The 20,322-nt window shown below is 37.0% G+C and overlaps 1 protein-coding gene across 1 annotated transcript in view; it reads left to right on the top strand.

Moving 5' to 3' along the window:
* Positions 1-20,322, top strand: part of LOC150088053 (WD repeat-containing protein 17-like) — a 350,289-nt gene that overhangs the window by 293,109 nt on the left and 36,858 nt on the right. The window contains exons 20-21 of the mRNA XM_090369994.1: positions 9,193-9,304; positions 12,692-12,836. Of these exons, the coding sequence (XP_090226120.1) occupies positions 9,193-9,304; positions 12,692-12,836 (257 nt within the window). The remainder of the gene's footprint in view (positions 1-9,192; positions 9,305-12,691; positions 12,837-20,322) is intronic.

Consider the following 20,322-nt stretch of genomic DNA (forward strand, 5'->3'; position numbering starts at 1 on the left):
AAATTTGTTAAATTGTAGATAGAGGCTCCCAAAACCAATCATGTACCCAGGTGGCAGGATTCCTTTTTACAGTCCTGAGCACATGCATATTTGAACATTTCTCACTGTATTTGATATTAGTAGTAGTAGGTGGTAAATGATACAAGAAAGCAAGTTTATACAGCATCAGCCAAAAAAATATCCCATTTCACCTTATCTGTCCCCTCCAACAGTTTGTCTAATCTTTGAATTTATTCAAACTATCCACTTCCACAACAACAGATGGAAGCATTTTCTAGCAATCAGCCACCCATTAGCTGAAGGAAAACTTCTATTCTGCAACCATCCTTGCTCAGTTTGAATTTATGTCCCTTCATATGTAGAGTCAGAGCAAGAGGAAGAATCCCATTAGCATTGATTAGTTTCATGATAATGTTTCATATAATGTTTTTCAAGTTGCACACAGGCTAATTTTGACAACCCCCATGTATAGAAATTTTAATACATCCACTTATCAGTATTTATAATTTATTCTGCTCACCAGTTCTATGCCCACCACATTTTTATTTTTCCTTGTAATTCCAAATTCATATCACTTAATTTACTAGTAAAATCTGCCAAAAAAGCCAGACCACACAACCACTCTGTATCTTGTAGCTGCTGATAATCATCTCCCCTTTGATCAAAAAATTTTTTAATTTCATTCAGTAAATTTCGAAAAAATCTGTAGAAACTTACTCCGACTCAGCCCCCTCACATCTGTGTGTAATATCAGATCTGGTTCATTTTCATCGAGTTGCATTTTGAAAAGTCTCCTTTCAAGAGATTGTCCTCTGATGGAATTCATGATTTTGAAAACTATGTTCATAATACTTAGTATTTAATCTTTTGCTGGCTAACACTTATTGGTGGATGATACAGTGGTAACACAAAAAATCTGGGAATTCACCATCCTTTTGGCACAATGTGATGAATACGTTAAGATGCCCTGCGATTGCTTTGGCTCCATCTGTTGTTATTGATACAAGCTTAAATAGTGGTAATTTAATTTTTTCAATAAAATTTTTGAATGTGTTAAATATATCAAGACCTCTGGTTCTTTCTTTTAATGAAACCATACCCAAAAGTTCTTCTCTAGTGGCAGAATCATTGAAAACCATACGAATAAAAATGAGCAGTCGAGCTGTATCACTGATGTCTGTAGATTCATCCAGTTGTAAATAAAAGGACACACCACTAGCAATATGAGCACGCAATTGTTCACTCACATTTTTACTCATTTTTTCGATGCTTTGCATCACAGTATTTTGAGAAAATTGCAGATCTTGAAGAGCACTTTTAATTTCATTTTTGTTCTTAAAATTTTCAAAAAGAGAATCTGTTATTTTTAAAAATGCACCTTTGATGAATGAGAAATGCAAACTATCAGAAATGGTTTGCATTTTTTTGCAAGAAGATTAGCATTAGCATTAGTAGAGGCATTTGATGCAAGAAAGCAAGCTTATGCAGCATCAGCCAAAAAAAAAAAAAAAAAAAAAACCCACTTCCACTTCACCCCTCTGTTCGTTCGAAATACCTGTCCAGCTGAGCCTTAAACTTATTCAGGCTATCAACCTCCATGACAAGGGATGGAAGTCTGTTCCACCAACCAACCACCCGCTGGCTAAAGGAAAATTTCCGCACGTCTATCCTACATCTGTCTTTCCTCAATTTGAATTTATGCCCTCTCAGGTGATTTTTCTGAGCTAGAGGAAGAATCCCATCAGCATTGAGCATGCTTAAACCATTCACGGCTTTATACACCTCTATCAGATCACCTCGCTGGTGCCTAGTCTCCAGACACTGTAATTTGCAAAACTTAAGCCTTTCTTCGCAAGAGCACCCCTTTGTTCCATTCACTAATCTTGTTGCCCTTCTCTGTCCTCGTTCCAGCAGCTCTACATCCTTCTTGAAATGAGGCCTCCAGACCTGTATACAGTACTCTAGGTGTGGCCTGACCATTGCCTTATACAATGGAATAATCACCTCCTTATCCCTGCTGGAAAAATTCCTGTATATCATTGACAATACTCCATGAGCTACTCTTGCAGCCCATCTGCACTGCTCAGAGAACTTCATATCTGCCTGCACAACCACCCCCAAGTCCCTTTCATTCTCTACCACTGTCAGTGTAGTACCACAGAGTTGATACGTTGCTCTGGGGTTGCTGTTTCCCATGTGTAGTACTTTACATTTGTCAATGTTAAACTTCATTTGCCACCTCTCAGCCCATCTGCTCAACCTTTCCAGATCCTGTTGCAGCAGCATAGTGTCAGTAGTGTCCTTGACAACCCTGCCAACCTTTGTATCGTCTGCAAAATTGGACATTAAGCTTGATATACCATCATCAATATCATTTATAAATACAGAAAACAATAATGGACCCAACACTGAGCCCTGAGGGACTCCACTAATAACATTAGTCCACGATGAGCAGTGTCCATTGATTACCACTCTCTGTCTTCTCCCCCTCAACCACCCCTTTATCCATAGCAGCAATTTGCCTCCAATGTCACACTGCTCCAATTTGTGTAGCAGTCTTCCATGTGCAACAGTATCAAAAGCCTTTCTAAGATCCAAGTATATAATATCAAAGTTATTCCCTGCATCCAGTTCTTTTGTGACTGCATCATAGTATCCAATCAAGTTGGTCAGGCAAGACTTCCCCTTAACAAAACCATGCTGTGTCTGAGCTATAACTGAAGTCTTGTCTAAATGATCCTGCAGTGCTTCTTTAACCAGTGCCTCCATTAATTTTCCTGGAACAGAAGTTAAGCTCACAGGTCTATAATTACTTGTGTCAGCCTTTGATCCTCCTTTGTAAATTGGGGTCACATTTGCACATTTCCAGTCTATGGGTACCTCCCCTGAGTCCAAGGAAGCTCTCATAATTATGGCTAAGGGTTTGCTTACTTCCTTTGCTGCCTCCTTTAATATAACTGGATAGATCCCATCCACCCCGGGTGCCTTTCTTGTGTTTATCTTCAACAGTTTCTCCTCCACTTTACTCCCAGTTATTTCAAGATTTTGTAGCTTACTGCTAGAGTTGAATACACCTCTGGCATTCCCCTTGCTGAATAACTCCTCATGTGTGAATGTCGATGCAAAATATTCATTTAGTTTGTTAGCTACCTGAGCAGGATCATCAACAGTTGACCCATCAATATCAAGTGGACCAATCTGATTCATCCCCTTCCTTCTAGAGTTTACATAAGTAAAGAACTCTTTGCTGTTTTTCTTTGCATCCCTTGCCAAGGATTTCTCGTAATCTGCCTTCGCCTGCCTAACCTCCTTTGTAACTTGGTTGCATATCAACTTGTATCTTTCATAGGCTTCTGTGTCATGTGTTAATTTGTAAGTATCCCATGCATTTTTCTTCTCTGCCATATGCCTCATTAGTTCATCTGACATCCATTTTGGCCTAAACCTTGAACAATATTTCTTAGTTGGTATGTAAAGCCTAGTAGCTTCCAAGATAAGTTCTTTGAATGCTTCCCATTTTGAATTTGCTGTTGGTAACATCATCAGTTGGTCCCACTGTATAGAATTTAAATACTGTCTCAGTCCATCGTAGTCGCCTTTACGGAAGCAATAACCCTTCCCTTTACCCCTAATGGTAGTTACCTCTTTGAGTAAATCCCACTTCAGCACACTGTGATCACTGCCACCTAGTGGTTCATTTATCTGCAGATTCTTAATGCATGAAGAATCACTGCTGATAATCAAATCAAGAGTATTACTCCCTCTAGTTGCCTCCCGAACATGCTGATGTAGAAAACAATCATCCAATAAATCCACAAAAGCCCTGCTAGTGCGTGAGTAACCAGCCCCCAAATTCCAGTCAATATCTGGGAAATTAAAATCTCCCATTATAAGACTCTGATTTACTGGCCCACTCTATTTCCCTGTACAGTTCCTTATTATACTCATCAGAGTCATTAGGCCTATAGCACACTCCTACTCTCAATTTTGATCTCCCAATGCTTATGTCACACCAAACTGACTCAACACTGCACTGTCCAGCGATGTCGACTGGCTTCACTTCCTTGGTTTTTATGTGTTTCTTAACTAATAGCATAACCCCTCCCCCCTTCCTATCCTTTCTGTAGACGTTGTACTCCCCAAATTGCTGTTCTGCATCCCTTATATCTGTGTGACACCACGTCTCTGATATCCCAACAATATCTGCCTTTGATGTTTTGAGCAATACCTCAAATTCATCAAATTTATTTACTAAACTCCTAGCATTGGTGAACACACAAGTATACCTGCACCTCTTTCTATTCTTAGCTACCCTAAGATGACTCACTTTAAATAATGCTACAGTTACTGCTTTAGATTGTAAATTAGGTGTCACAAAGAAATTTTGTTGCACGAATAATCTGGATTTAAGTTCTTTTAATTTCTTTTTTCTAAGGTCACTATTAGGCGAAAAATCCGATTGGTATTTACGATGGAGTGCGCTGAAGTGCCTTTCTAAATTTCCTTTTTTGGGTCTAGCCGCAGAAGCATTGCAAATCAAACAACAACAACAACATTTTTCTTTTACTATTACATAAAAAGTATTCTAGTTCCCACTCTTGATGAAAATGATACGTTTTACTCTTTTTCGTAGTATCCATAAATCAAGGGATATTAAATTAACGTATGAGTACTGTCCAGTTATTAATAATAACTGGACAGTACTTATACTTTGCTTACTTAATAATAAGTAAGCAAAATAAGAATTCGGCACATACACTATACCCTCCACAACATAACTGCGTGTTAACAAGTACATAACTGTACTTGTTAACAGGAGAGACTGCTTCTACAGGGATGGGATACACTTAAATAGAAAGGGTGCAAGAATATTTGCTGATGCTATCGAGGCAGTGTTAGGTGGGTCGAAAAACTGCTAGATTGGGGGGATAGAAGGACCAATAGATTAATAGTAGCCACTGGCAGAGGTGAAAGTGATTCTTGCACTGCTTCTATTGGAATGAGCAGCAGCTTGGAAAATAAGATGCAGGATATTTCAGACACTGCTGGGAGTCATTGGGGTACAAGTAAACACATGGGTTGTGTTAGGGTAGCTAAGAAAAAGAACAGGTGCATGTATACTTGTGTGTATGCCAATGCTAGGAGTTTGGTAAATAAATTTGATATATTTGAGGTATTGCTCAAAGCATCAAAGGCGGATATTGTTGGGATATCAGAGATGTAGTGTCACACAGATATAAGTAATGCAGAACTGGAATTTGGGGAGTACAATGTCTACAGAAAGGATAGACAGGATAGGAAGGGAGGAGGGGTTATGCTATTAGTTAAGAAACACATAAAATCCAAGGAAGTGAAGCCAATCGACATCGCTGGACAGTGCAGTGTCGAGTCAGTTTGGTGTGACATAAGCATTGGGAGATCAAAATTGAGAGTAGGAGTGTGCTATAGGCCTAATGACTCTGATGAGTATAATAAGAAACTGTACAGGGAAATAGAGTGGGCCAGTAAATCAGAGAGTCTTATAATGGGGGATTTTAATTTCCCAGATATTGACTGGAATTTGTGGGTTGGTCACTCACACACTAGCAAGGCTTTTGTGGATTTATTGGATGATTGTTTTCTAAATCAACATGTTCGGGAGACAACTAGAGGGAGCAATACTCTTGATTTGATTATCAGTAGTGATTCTTCATGCATTAAGAATCTGCAGATACAGGAACCACTAGGTGGCAGTGATCACAGTGTGCTGAAGTGGGATTTACTCAAGGAGGTAACTACTTTGATATAGATTTACTTGAGCGTGTACAGAGAAGGGCAACAAGATTGGTGAGGGGAATGAAGGGATCCTCTTACCAAAAGAGGCTTAAGTTCTACAAATTGCAATGGCTGGAGACTAGGCACCTGTGCGGTGATCTGATTGAGGCGTATAAAGCCTTGAATGGGTTGAGCACGCTGAATTCTGATGGGATCCTTCCACTTGTTCAGATTACGAACCTAAGGGGGCACAAATTCAAATTAAGAAAAGACAGATGTAGAATAGATGTGCGGAAATTTGCCTTTAACCAGCGGGTGGTTAATTGCTGGAACAAACTTCCATTTGTCGTTGTGGAAGTTGACAGGTTAAATAAATTTAAGGAGGAACTGGACAGGCATTTGGAGGGAATGGTGTGATTTTTTTTTTTTTTGGCTGATGCTGCATAAGCTCATACACTTGCTTTCTTGCATCACATGCCACTACTACCATCAGGGGTAAGAGGAAGGGTTATTGCTTTCGTAAAGGCGACTACGATGGCCTAAGACATTATTTAAATTCTATACAGTGGGACCAACTGATGATGTTACCATCAGCAAATTCAAAATGGGAAGCATTCAAAGAACTTATCTTGGAAGCTACTAGGCTTTACATACCAACTAAGAAATATTGTTCAAGGTTCAGGCCTAAATGGATGTCAGATGAACTAATGAGACATATGGCAGAGAAGAAAAATGCATGGGATACATGTAAATTAACATGTGACACAGAAGCCTATGATAGATATAAGTTGATCTGTAACCAAGTTACAAAGGAGGTTAGGCAGGCGAACGCAGATTACGAGAAATCATTGGCAAGGGATGCAAAGAAAAACAGCAAGGAGTTCTTTACTTATGTAAACTCTAGAAGGAAGGGGATGCAGATTGGTCCACTTGATATCAATGATCTGATAGAGGTGTACAAAGCCTTGAATGGTTTGAGCATGCTCAATGCTGATGGGATACTACCTCTTGCTCAGAATAATCACCTGAGAGGGCATAAATTCAAATTGAGGAAAGACAGATGTAGGATAGATGTGCAGAAATTTGCCTTTAGCCAGCGGGTAGTTGGTTGGTGGAACAGACTTCCATCCCTTGTTGTGGAAGTTGATAGCCTAAATGAATTTAAGGCTCAGCTGTACAGGTATTTCGAATGAACGGAAGGGTGAAGTGGAAGGGTTTTTTTTTTTTTTTTTTTGGCTGATGCTGCATAAGCTTGCTTTCTTGCATCATATGCCTCTACTAATGCTAATGCTAATGCTAATTTTCACTAGATCACAGAGTAGTACTCTGTGCACTAGACAAGCCTAGCTGTTGCACGGCAACAAGAGTAGTCACGTGGTTCAACGGATTTGTAATAAGCATATGCAGTGGGATGCATAATAATAATAACATTTAAATTTTTACTGATTTATTTTTATATATGTTTAAAATTCGTCGTGATCGACCGAAATTAAAGCCACGATCGACTGGTAGATTGCGATCGATTTGTTGGCCATCCCTGGTACAGAGCATCAGCCAAAAAAAAAAAAAAAAAAATGGAAGCCAAAACATGATAACTCTTGGCTAAGCTGGCCCATGAAGATTATACTGCAGGCATATACATTATCTCTGCAATAAAAAATAATAATAATAAATTTACTACAGTCTAGGCCAGAAGAGGTTACAAATTCATTGTGACCATACGAGAGAAGCCAGATTTTCAGCACCACAGCCATAGTGGGCTATGCACTTTTTGTGGCGGTGTTACAGGCTTGAATCCACAACCTCCTTACTTGTGGCTGCAAATGCTAACCACTGGACCATGGCCAGCACAGTGTTGCTCCATACAAAACTTAACTCTTCCTTTACATCCACACTCCCTCTAAATATCTACTTTCTCTTTTCAAATGCCATCTAACCCATTGCAATTCTAGTTCCAATTTCTTAATTACTCCCTTTGTCACTTGTTAGCAGCACACTTACCATGATATGTATATACTTGTAAAATTCTCTTATCATCCATTTGAATAACTATTTCTGTTTCATTTCCTCCAGCTGTCATAATTTTGATCATCAAATATATTTCTAATCTGTATTCTTCACAACTTCCTTAAATCCTTTCTACAGAATCTGTTATCTCTTCTTCTGTGTTGGTTATCAACACCATGTCATCTTCTTTCCCCTCGACATGGCCACCTGTACATGGTGAGGGAACCTCCCAGTGCCATTGCTGATTCTCCAGATTTGCATCACTTGGGAGCCAGTGCCCACAGCCTAGGTTCCAGGCTAACATCATAAGAATCCAGCCTGTTTGCCATGCACTGTGACCTGTGAAAATTCAGGAAGGGAGAGGGTCCTGGTAGTAGAGGGGGCTCAGCTTCAACAAACCACTTTGCCCCTGCTTCGAAAAGATAGGTGTCCAGGATCAATTGGCGAGTGGATTTGCCTGCAAGGGTCAACCAAGTTCAGGCTGGCAGTGGTGTAGTAAAAGTGTCTGGGTAACCCTGACATCCCACTCCCCAGCAAATTTATTGCTTGCCAGGTAGTGGACATCCCATTTGGGCACCGTAGTGGGTGGGGAGCCCAGACACTGAACAAAAACTTAAAATATTATGAATGTTGATAACGTTATTTCTTCTGGAACCCCAACTTGGTCCCTATCTGAAAACCAAACCTTAGAACCAGACAATATGAATGCAGCAAAGCGACCCCAAACTGAAGTACCATCGGGTCCCACTCAAAGATTCCTGATAGACAAAGATTCACAAACTGAGAAACCCTCTGGGAAAATGTCACCCTTCTGTATAAAGAAGGGTGACATTTTCCTTAGACATGAACAATATTGTTCCTTCATAATTTATCATTGAGTTCAAATAATTAATAAAGCTTATTATTTTGAAATGGTTAAAGAATTTTGTTTAATGCAAAAACAAAGCTCTTTTACCAACTGAATATTTTCTTATTTTTCTGTAAGACAGTTTTTTTTTAGGGGGGAAGCAGCTGATCAACTTCCTCTGATAAAGCTGGGAATAAATTCCTGTGGTCCAAATCTCTGAATAAAATGGGTGATCACATATTTTGCAGTTTATTACCCATTTTATTCACTGGTTTTGCCCCCCATGAAACTTCTTTCTCTTTAAAACTGAATAAAAGGAAAAAGATCTTCCATATTGATAACATAAAAAAAAAATGAGCAGTTGTTCTGAAGGATATTTCAAAACTAATTTTAAGTTTTATTAGTGTGGCACTAGTTAAATTGTATAGCTTAATTTGAAAGCGATACATTTCACTGATGTAAATTAATAAAAGTATATTTATTATAAAATTGGTCTCATTGTTTTATGGTTACATCTTATATATACGACTAAACATTTACATATTCCTTTGTCATAAAATGATACCATGTTTATTTATGTGTAGGATATTAGGACTTGATATCCTTGAACTTTGTCCAGGAATACAATTTCAAAAAGCTCAATTATGTGCAAATTGTGGTACATCTCTTTCAGAACGAAATGATCTCCACACTAAAGTAAGTACAAATTTAGAATATTAACCATTTAGTAGTAAAAAAAATCGAAGCGCAAGCATATATTTTACTGATGCACTGTAAAATTTTATTCTTTATTCTGGCACTATATTGGATAATAAAAACATGTAATATCTTTAGTAAGAGCAGTTTTGTTAATCAAAAAAAAAAATTATTTCCCAACTGTCTTCTCATTTCCAATGCTTGGAAATATGAAGTGAATGAAAGGAAAGCTGAAAGCAAATTCTGGAAAATTAACAAGAAGCATGTAGCATATCTTATACATCAGACAAACATGGAACCATAAAGAATTTTTTACAACTGCTGTTTTCTAATTAAAAAATAATTAATGAAGCAGATCAAAGGTGAATACCATAATTCTAATATATATTTACATTTTTAAGTTTTCCTTTTTTTGGTTACACCAAAAAAAGGAAAACTTAAACACCAGTACAGCAAGGTGTCCACTAAAGGGCTAACATAAGTATCATATCTCTAAACATAGTAAGTTTGGATGAAGGGATGGCAGTACTGCAGTTTTTTTTATTTATAAAAGATTGTGAAGTATAATAATTGATACTTTTTTATTACTAATATGAACAGAAAAATTCTATTCAGTTCACTAATAAAAAATTTCTTTTTAACAACTTTTTGTCAAGAATGTTTTTCTAGCTAGTGGAATCTAAATAGAAAGATGAAATATCAGAAAGGATATGAGACTAAATGACCTAAAAATAGATTAAAAATTTGTGAAAATTTTTTTAAAAAATGAAAATATTAGCAGCTTAAAGTGTATAGAAATGAACATATCCAAATTCATAGTGCTCTATGAGTTGGAATGTCAGTGAATGTTCTCTCTGACTGGGTTATAACTGGCTATAATTTCATACCTCTCTAAGATTCATTCTGGGAAAACACGTGCCTGCAAACTTGTGCATTCCCAGCTAACACTCTGTTGCCTATCCTCCCCTTTTTGCAATGCGACCAAGGCAGAATAACCTTGAAATAGAAATTTGAATTATAGGTGGAATAATCTGGAAAATGACACACACACACACACACACACACACATTGGTGATAATGCAGTGATACTATTGTTATTTAAACACTTGACAGACTTGAATTTTTTAGCTGATGAAAACAATATGTGTTGTCTAAAGCCAACACATATAATTTAACTTAAATATATCCATTTTAGCTGATTTTTAATATTATAATTGTAAATATCTTTTATTTTATTTATATAGCATTTAATTATACAGTAACTACAATTTTATTATTGTTTCTGGTACTTTTTATTTATATCAGTAAATAAACATAATTTTGAACAGAGCATGATCCAATATGGTCCACTATATTCAATATGTATCATATATGCCTGACCTTGGAGGATTAATCAACAACTATGTTAATTAATGTATATTAGCATGGTATACTATAGCCAACTTCAGGCAGGTTATGGAATGTAAAGATTTTGGAATTGCCAATACCATGTAATTAAACAGAATGAAAAAAAATAATAATAATTGCTATATTCCAGTTCAGAATGACTTGTTATATACCCACTGTAGCATATTACATGCATTAATTAATTACCATTAATTTGGAGGGAAACTCTGGTAATGCCATTCAGACAGTGTCAGAACACAGTTCCAGATTGTTTTGGCTCAAGTCAAATCTCTATTAAAAGTTTTTCATGTTTTGGTTTCCAACTTTTAGAAACCAAAACATGAAAGAAAGAAATTATACAAATATTTCTACAGCCTTCTCAAAAATGTTTTGCCAATCTAAACACTACTTTGATCTGTTGCATGGTCGCCATGCACTTCTTTCAACATATGAATTCTGTCAATTTTTTCCACATACTGTTTTGATTTTGACATGCAACCATTTGGACTGAATGGGTTACAGCAGGATATTAATTTTTTTTGGCTGCGCATAATTCATTATGGAATGTAGCCTGTGACTATGTGGACAGCCCTAAGTGTGATATGTCCTTTAAGTTTAAAACTAGCATGTCTCAAATTATAGTTTCTCAGTGACTTGAAAATATCTGTTTTTAGTAAATTTGATTTTCTGTGTTACTTTCTTATGAGTTTTAAGTAACTTCTTCAGTATTCAAAAATATTTATATTAATTAATTCTAATTAATCTTATTATATGGTTTGTAACCATATAATAAGATTTTCAGCACCCCAAGTGCTGAAAATTTAGTGTCATGTAATGATTGTTGGATTTCGTATTTTATTATTAAATGTTCAAAAAAATAAACTAAATATAAATGTTAACAAAACTTAAATTCTATTTCGAAAAATGCAAGAAAAAGAAAATGGCATTTTCTTTTTTGGCCATTTTCTATTTTAACCCTAGTTAAAAAAAAAAAAAAGTAGATTCACTTAGGTTCTAGTAGAAATATGAAACTAGTACTTTCTTCTTCAACAAGAATCAAATTACGACTGATGCTACCTCTGTAAGTGGACCAACTACTGAGCCAGCTATGCAAATGCAGTCTGCATTACTTTTGGAACCTCCCATGTATGTAAAAAAGTTAATAATAAATTAGCTCTTTTACATATTCTTTGGAAGTCATGACATGAGAGAAATAGCTTAGCTGTATTTATAGTCTCAACTTTGTAAATACAGCTGACATATAGCTTACAGTAAAGTTGGTTATAGATATTAAAGTTACAGTAAAGGTGAAATTTGTATTGTAAATAATTGTATACTGTACTATACATATTTCTATATGTATGGCAGATTTGCCAGATTTTTTTGGCTAGGGGCCACTTTACTCAATAAATGAAAAAATAAATAAATGAAATGGTCATAGATAGTAAAGTTACAGTAAAGTTGGTCATAGATAGTAAAGTTACAGTAACCTTACAGTAAAGTTGGCCATAATGTCTGCAGTTAGCTTTTTTTGTAAATATATAACTTCCTCAGATTAGATCTTTTATGCACACAATGTATAGTTTTACTTATTGTCTTACCTTTCACTAAGCTTTTGTACCTTTTTATTTTTTTAACAAACAGAAAAATCTGAATCAGTCAACAAGAAATTAAACTTATTCTTTCATTTATTGTAATAAGACTGAAAATGAAAAATAATAATTTACCCTTTTATTAGATGTTTTAATATACAAAAATCAAATTATTACTAATTAGTTGATTAGTTTTCAGTGAGACTTAATACTTTTAAAACTGTTTTGAAATTTCTATTTCATCTTTTACAATAATTATTTATTATTAAATAAAAAAATATTTTAAAAAAATTAATATTATCTTAAATTTTCCATGTATTATTTGAAATTTGCTTCATATTCAAAATTTCAGTTGCTGTTGATCAAATATTGCTAATTTTATGGGGGCCAAATTTCCTTTTACCTCTAGGCTGGTCTTCCTAATGTCGATGACTGTCTACCAAAGGCAAAGGAATTAGAATCCAATCAAGCCCCAGTCATAGATATAGTTATGTTCTTTCTACTTTCTTCTGAGCCTCGAACAGGCCTTGACATTGGACTTAAATTTGTAAGAGGTATATATATATATATATATATATCTATCTGCATACTAAGATCTAAATATAAATTCAACAACTTTGTAGTTAAAAGAATACATAATATGAACTAAAGTGAAAATATTCATTAATATGAATTAGCATAGCATAATATTTTATCTGTGCACTTTCTCCCACCCTATCCCCATTTCCACCACCAGAACTTTTTTTCCAGCCTAAATTTCTTTCTTAGGTGTTAGTCTGAAAAAAAATTTCTGGTGATGGCCTGTACTAATATTAGTATTAGTCTGAAAACATTTTAGGGCTAAAGCCTCATGTTGCAAGAAAGTTTACTGATGTACAGGTTAATGCAAATGCATCATTTTAGTATGCAGCAATCTACTAAAGTAGTTAAAATTGGCATCATTTAAGTATATCTCATATTGTGAATACCTTCACAATGAGCTGCCATGATATTGCACTACCTCGAATAAGATACCAGCACCCATGGGTGGTAGTATCTGCTGAGAATAAGTAACAATAGTCTTCTCCATTGGTGAAGCGTTACTTATTTAAGTAAAGTTTCACCAATATCATGCAATATCATGGCAACTCGTTGTGAGAGTATTCACAATATGAATATACTTAAATGATACCAGTTTTAACTACTTTAGTAGATTGTTGCTTACTAAAATGATGCCAGTTTTAACTACTTTAGTAGATTGCTGCTTACTAAAATGATACATTTGCACTAACTTGTATATTAGTATTAGTATAAGCTAAAATATGCAAGGAAGCTATGCTTTTGCAGGGTGAACCAGAAAGAAAAAATTTTTGTCTGTACAACCTTTATCCACTTCTACCATACCCTTCCAACAGCAATCCAGCTGCCCCTTAAATTTCACCAGATTCTTAGTTATGATCACTGACAGACAATGGATTCCACTGATTGACAATAAGTTGACCAAACGTAAACTTCATGAGAGAGTTTACTCATTTTCTCAGTAGCTTGCATTTATGCCACCTGGTTTAGTATCCCATTTCAGTGTGAAAATTCCACTGTCATTCATTCAGCTTTTGCCTCTTAAGTACACTTCAATCAGATTCTCCCTGAGATGGCTTAGTTTCCAGGATCTGTAACCCATTTACTTCATAGTCTCTTCTCATGTGGATATCACTTTGTTATTCTCCCCCAGAGGAGTTTTTCATCTTTGGACCCTTTAAAAAATGTTCAAGGTCCTTTTTTAAATGTGGTCTCACCATTGAGTTTTATAACAGAACAATGATCTCATTCTTTTTAGATGAAAAGTTATGGTAAATTATTGATAAGATACCATGCATCTTCCTGGTTACCTACTTACATTGCATGGTAATCTTCATGTCTAATTGTATTATAACTTTCAAGTTCCCCTTCCCCCGACATGCAATTTACACCCTGCAGCTGTACCAATGCTTTATATTTGCAAATCATTTTGAAGGAGCTTTGCCTGACATGAACCATTAATTACCCTTCTGACCTTTGTGTCATCTGTAGATTACACCCTTATTCATGCCATTTATTTCCTCATTGACAATTCAGGAAATCAGATTTAAGAAAATCAGAAACAAAAAATAAGTAAAAAATATTTTGTTTTTACAACTACACAACCCCTGAAGTTTCAGTTGGCACACTGGAGCCTAATCCTTTACAGACCAGTATTATTTTCACTGGCTTCCCAATGCACTCCTAGCCTAACAATCACAAATATTACTGGTTGAAATGTGATGTTCAAAAATTATTTATTAGCATTAGCATTAGTAGAGGCATATGATGCAAGAAAGCAAGCTTACGCAGCATCAGCCAAAAAAAAAAAACCCACTTCTATTTCACCCCTCCATTCATTTGAAATACCTGTCCAGCTGAGCCTTAAATTTATTTAGGCTATCAACTTCCACAACAAGGGATGGAAGTCTGTTCCCCCAACCAACTACCCACTGGCCAAAGGCAAATTTCTGCACATCTATCCTACATCTGTCTTTCCTCAATCTGAATTTATGCCCTCTCAGGTGATTATTCAAAGCAAGAGGAAGAATCCCATCGGCATTGAGCATGCTCAAACCATTCAAGGCTTTATACACCTCTATCAGATCACCTCGCTGGTGCCTAGTCTCCAGACACTGTAATTTGCAAAACTTAAGCCTTTCTTCGTAAGAGCACCCCTTTGTTCCATTCACTAATCTTGTTGCCCTTCTCTGTACTCATTCCAGCAGCTCTACATCCTTCTTGAAATGAGGCCTCCAGACCTGTATACAGTACTCAAGGTGTGGCCTGACCATTGCCTTATACAAGGGAATAATCACCTCCTTATCCATGTTAGAAAAATTCTTGTATATCATTGACAAGACACCATGAGCTACTCTTGCAGCCCGTCTGCACTGTCCGAGAACTTCATATCTGCCTGCACAATTACTACCAGGTCCTTTTCATTCTCTACCACTGTCAGTGCAGTACCACAGAGTTGATACGTTGCTCTGGGGTTGCTGTTTCCCATATGTAGTACTTTACATTTGTCAATGTTAAACTTCATTTGCCACCTCTCAGCCCATCTGCTCAACTTTTCCAGATCCTGTTGCAACAGCATAGCGTCAGTAGTGCCCTTAACAACCGTGCCAACCTTTGTATCGTCTGCAAACTTGGACATTAAGCTTGATATACCATCATCAATATCATTTATAAATACAGAAAACAATAATGGACTGAACACTGAGAGACTCCACTAATAACATTAGTCCACGATGAGCAGTGTCCATTGATTACCACTCTCTGTCTTCTCCCCCTCAACCATCCCTTTATCCATAGCAGCAATTTGCCTCCAATGCCACACTGCTGCAATTTGTGCAGCAGTCTTCCATGTGCAACAGTATCAAAAGCCTTTCTAAAATCAAATATATAATATCAAAGTTATTCCCTGCATCCAGTTCTTTTGTGACTGCATCATAGTATCCAATCAAATTGGTCAGGCAAGACTTTCCCTTAACAAAACCATGCTGTGTCCGAGCTCTAACTGAAGTCTTGTCTAGATGATCCTGCAGTGCTTCTTTAACCAGTGCCTCCATTAATTTTCCTGGAACAGAAGTTAAACTCACAGGTCTATAATTACTTGTGTCAGCCTTTGATCCTCCTTTGTGAATTGGGGTCACATTTGCACATCTCCAGTCTATGGGTACCTCCCCTGAGTCCAAAGGAGCTCTCATAATTATGGCTAAGGGTTTGCTTACTTCCGTTGCTGCCTCCTTTGATATAACTGGATAGATCCCATCCACCCCAGGTGCCTTTCTTGTGTTTATCTTCAACAATTTCTCCTCCACTTTCCTCTCAGTTATTACAAAATCATCTAGCTCACTGCCAGAGTTTACTTCACCTCTGGCATTCCTCTTCCTGAATAATTCCTCATGTGTGAATGTAGATGGAAAATACTTGTTTAGTTTGTTAGCCACCTGAGCAAGATCCTCAACTTTTGAACCATCAATATCCAGTGGACCAATCTGATTCATCCCTTTCCTTCTAGAGTTTACATAGGTAAAGAACTCTTTTCTGTTTTTCTTTGTGCCCTTTGCCAAGTATTTCACATAATCTGCCTTTGCCTGCCTAATCTCCTTTGTGACTTGGTTACAGACCAGCTTATATCTATCATAGGCTTCCATATCACCCATTAATTTAAATGTATCCCATATATTTTCTTCTCTGCCATATGTCTCATTAGTTCATCTGACATCCATTTAAGTTATTTTCAGATTTACATGAGCTAATATGTAAAACATCATGACAAAACAGTTTAAAAGCTCTAAAAATATTTCTTTCTGGAAGAAAATATTCACAGAACTTTCCATCTGGATAATTGACTATATTTTTTTACTTTAGAGCCCCTGCTTTGAATTCCTTGTTTGTCCTTTTGTGTGTGGGCAGAGATGCAACATCCAAATATCTGCAGAAATCTTTTCCTGCTATATACATTCTCGAAAAATTTACTTCTATCTGTCTATATTGATAATAACTTCAAAAAACTCCTTTAGTTCATTTATTGAAACCAAAACTCAATCACACTATTGGAACAGCCAGAAACTATCTTATTTGGAAGAGTTTCCTATTTTTTTTCCTAAATTTCTTCAAAAAGGTCTAGTAGTTTCGCAATTTGAGCATCAGAAAGTCCTTTACTAGATCTTGATGGCAGGCCTAAATACTTCACTCTAACTCAGCATAAGTTTCTTTGTGAATTCTACTCTAAAAAGTATAGTGCTGCCTTCCATTAACAATGGAATATAAAGAAACATCAATAAGCATGGACTTAGTTTTTCAGATCATTTATCTGAAGTATAAATGGATGGCAGCACAGTAAATGCTGACAACTGTGCTGGTTTCCACATTGAACTTGAGAAGGACAAAAAAAAAAAAAAAAAAACATCACCTACCATTAACTATTGAACATAAACTTCAATTTAGTTTTTGAGATTGTTTATATGAAGTATAAATAGATAGCAGTACAATAATTAGGCCAGCACACTGGGAAAATTATTTAGTGCTACCTGCTGTTAACAATTGAATATAAACATAGATTTTTAGTTTTTCAGATTCTCTATGTGAAGTATAACTAGATGCCAGTACAGCAGAAAACAAATTTCATAATTGGAAATGGCAATGTTCACAGTACCACAACATCCGCCTGAAAGAGGACTAAAAGAAATAGCACCAGCTATGCTTAACAATTGAATGTAAACATCAATAAAAAAATGGATTTAGCTTTTCAAATTGTTTATATGAAATGTAAATAAATTATAGTACAATAACTGCAGCAGCACAAGTGTGTTAGTTGTCTGACAGTACCAGGGGGTTCCCCCATCTCTGCAATTTCAGCAGCACAAGGTAAGGTATATTGATGTCATGCGTCACCAGGGGTTTCCCCCATCTCTGCATTGCTTTCATTGTGGGTGTACCAGTTTGCTGGAAATGCCAGAGGTTTAAAAGTGTGTGGGTATTGTACATGTGTAATGTTGTGTACCATTGTTCATCTGGTCATTTAGTCACTGGACCCCTGCTGGAGCCCAACATTGCCCAACCTTCGCCCCCATGGAGGCAGACCAGGAACCCAGTAGACTTAGTTACTCTGGCAGGTCCTGCTGCTTAGTTTCCTGAGATTTCAGCGGCTAGAACCTAAAAAAATCATAATATGTATGTGTATATACATTTATATACTCATTTTTCTGGTCTGCATACAGCATACATTGTATACCCGTACACAATGCTGGGGGGTTTGATTTTACATAGAAAGGCCAAGACTGGGTGGACTATTTTGAGTGTTGTTAAATTTAGTGTGTGCAGCATTCGCGTTGTATATAGATAGAGTAGGAGGGGAAACAGAAGACTGGGGGGTAAAGATAGAAGTATGTGAGCGATAAAGGAAGTGCCCCCAGTTGGTCAGTAAGGCATACCCATGCCTCACCAGAGAGGAAAGGGGGGGGGGGGGGGTTGAGACAGGGTGTCTCCTCCTTGCCATGGTAGAGTTGGAAAGTAATCGAGTCAGGTGCTCGATTCTGATCGCCAACGAGGCTTGATGGCATCGAAGCTGCATGGTTCAGGTCCATGTATCCCTTTTGCGGGTTCAGGGTTGAAGTCAGTCACAAAGTTGTAGACAATGTCCTTTTATTCTCGTTGGAGGTGTGGAATTTGTTGTGGGAATAGTAGCTTGTCCCATTTTATATTGTCGTTATGTTCCTTGTTCCATTCTTAGTTGCCTTTTGTTACTTGTTCCTCTACCATTTTGGTCTGCAGGTCTTTCTCCATTTGTCACTCCATATAGTTTCCAGTTGTGTTGTTATTAGCATTAGCATTAGTAGAGGCATTTGATGCAAGAAAGCAAGCTTATGCAGCATCAGCCAAAAAAAAAAAATAAAATAAAATAAAAATAATAAAAAAATAAATAAATAAATAAAAAATAACCACTTCCACTTCACCCCTCTGTTCGTTCGAAATACCTGTCCAGCTGAGCCTTAAACTTATTCAGGCTATCAACCTCCATGACAAGGGATGGAAGTCTGTTCCACCAACCAACCACCCGCTGGCTAAAGGCAAATTTCCTCACGTCTATCCTACATCTGTCTTTCCTCAATTTGAATTTATGCCTCTCTCAGGTGATTATTCTGAGCAAGAGGAAGAATCCCATCAGCATTGAGCATGCTCAAACCATTCAAGGCTTTATACACCTCTATCAGATCACCTCGCTGGTGCCTAGTCTCCAGACACTGTAATTTGCAAAACTTAAGCCTTTCTTCGTAAGAGCACCCCTTTGTTCCATTCACCAATCTTGTTGCCCTTCTCTGTACTCGTTCCAGCATCTCTACATCCTTCTTGAAATGAGGCCTCCAGACCTGTATACAGTACTCTAGGTGTGGCCTGACCATTGCCTTATACAAGGGAATAATCACCTCTTTATCCCTGCTATAAAAATTCCTATATATCATCGACAATACACCAAGAGCTACTCTTGCAGCCCGTCTGCACTGCTCAGAAAACTTCATATCTGCCTGCACAACCACCCCCAGGTCCCTTTCATTCTCTACCACTGTCAGTGTAGTACCACAGAGTTGATACGTTGCTCTGGGGTTGCTGTTTCCCATATGTAGTACTTTACATTTGTCAATGTTAAACTTCATTTGCCACCTCTCAGCCCATCTGCTCAACCTTTCCAGATCCTGTTGCAGTAGCATAGTGTCAGTAGTGTCCTTGACAACCCTGCCAACCTTTGTTGTTCGCTTGTTGGGCCAGTGTGGCTCAGCACCTGTCAAACAGTTTCTGTGCAAATTCAGTGAATGCCATATATGGTTCTTCATTGTCCAGGATAAATTGCTCCTGGTCCTTCGGTGAATGTTGTAATCTTGTCACCAGCTGGCAGCAGATGTCGTCGTATTGGTGGCAGTCGAACATTAGGTGTGACCAAATTTCTGTATTACCACAAGTACAATTTAGATTTTCAATTATTTCCAGAGTTGTTAGCTTGGCATTTAAGGCACCATGTCCTGTGAGTAGGTATGTCACAAACAGACCAGGTGTGTACCAGATTGGTAATTGCACAGTGAGAAAATAAAATCTGTAAATCAGAAACACAGACAGGAATGTTGTTGGATGCAATGTCAAACTCAGAGTGGAATTTTAGTGCCGTGGTTGGTACAATATCAGACCACAAAGAGTTAATGAATTTTGATGTGCTTGTTGCATAGTAACTGCAGGAATGGACTGTGTGATTTTCATCTCAGGAACTCTGGTTTTCACTGCACCAAATTGCAGGATTTATGTTCCTCAATGGTAACCTATGCAGACTCTTAGAGCCTCAGGTGCCTTGCTCTAAATTATAAATTACCAAACCCAGTTACTAGAGCATGCATGGTTGCATGCTCTAGTAACTGGGTGGCCAGAATGGTTGCTTATTCTAAACCACATGAATGTGATTGTTCAGAATATGTGTCAGTATGCATGATTTTCACGACGAAAACC

This window comes from Mastigoproctus giganteus, chromosome 3 (genome assembly GCF_048544385.1).
Source record: "Mastigoproctus giganteus isolate SK-2022 chromosome 3, ASM4854438v1, whole genome shotgun sequence".
NCBI lineage: Eukaryota > Metazoa > Arthropoda > Arachnida > Uropygi > Thelyphonidae > Mastigoproctus > Mastigoproctus giganteus.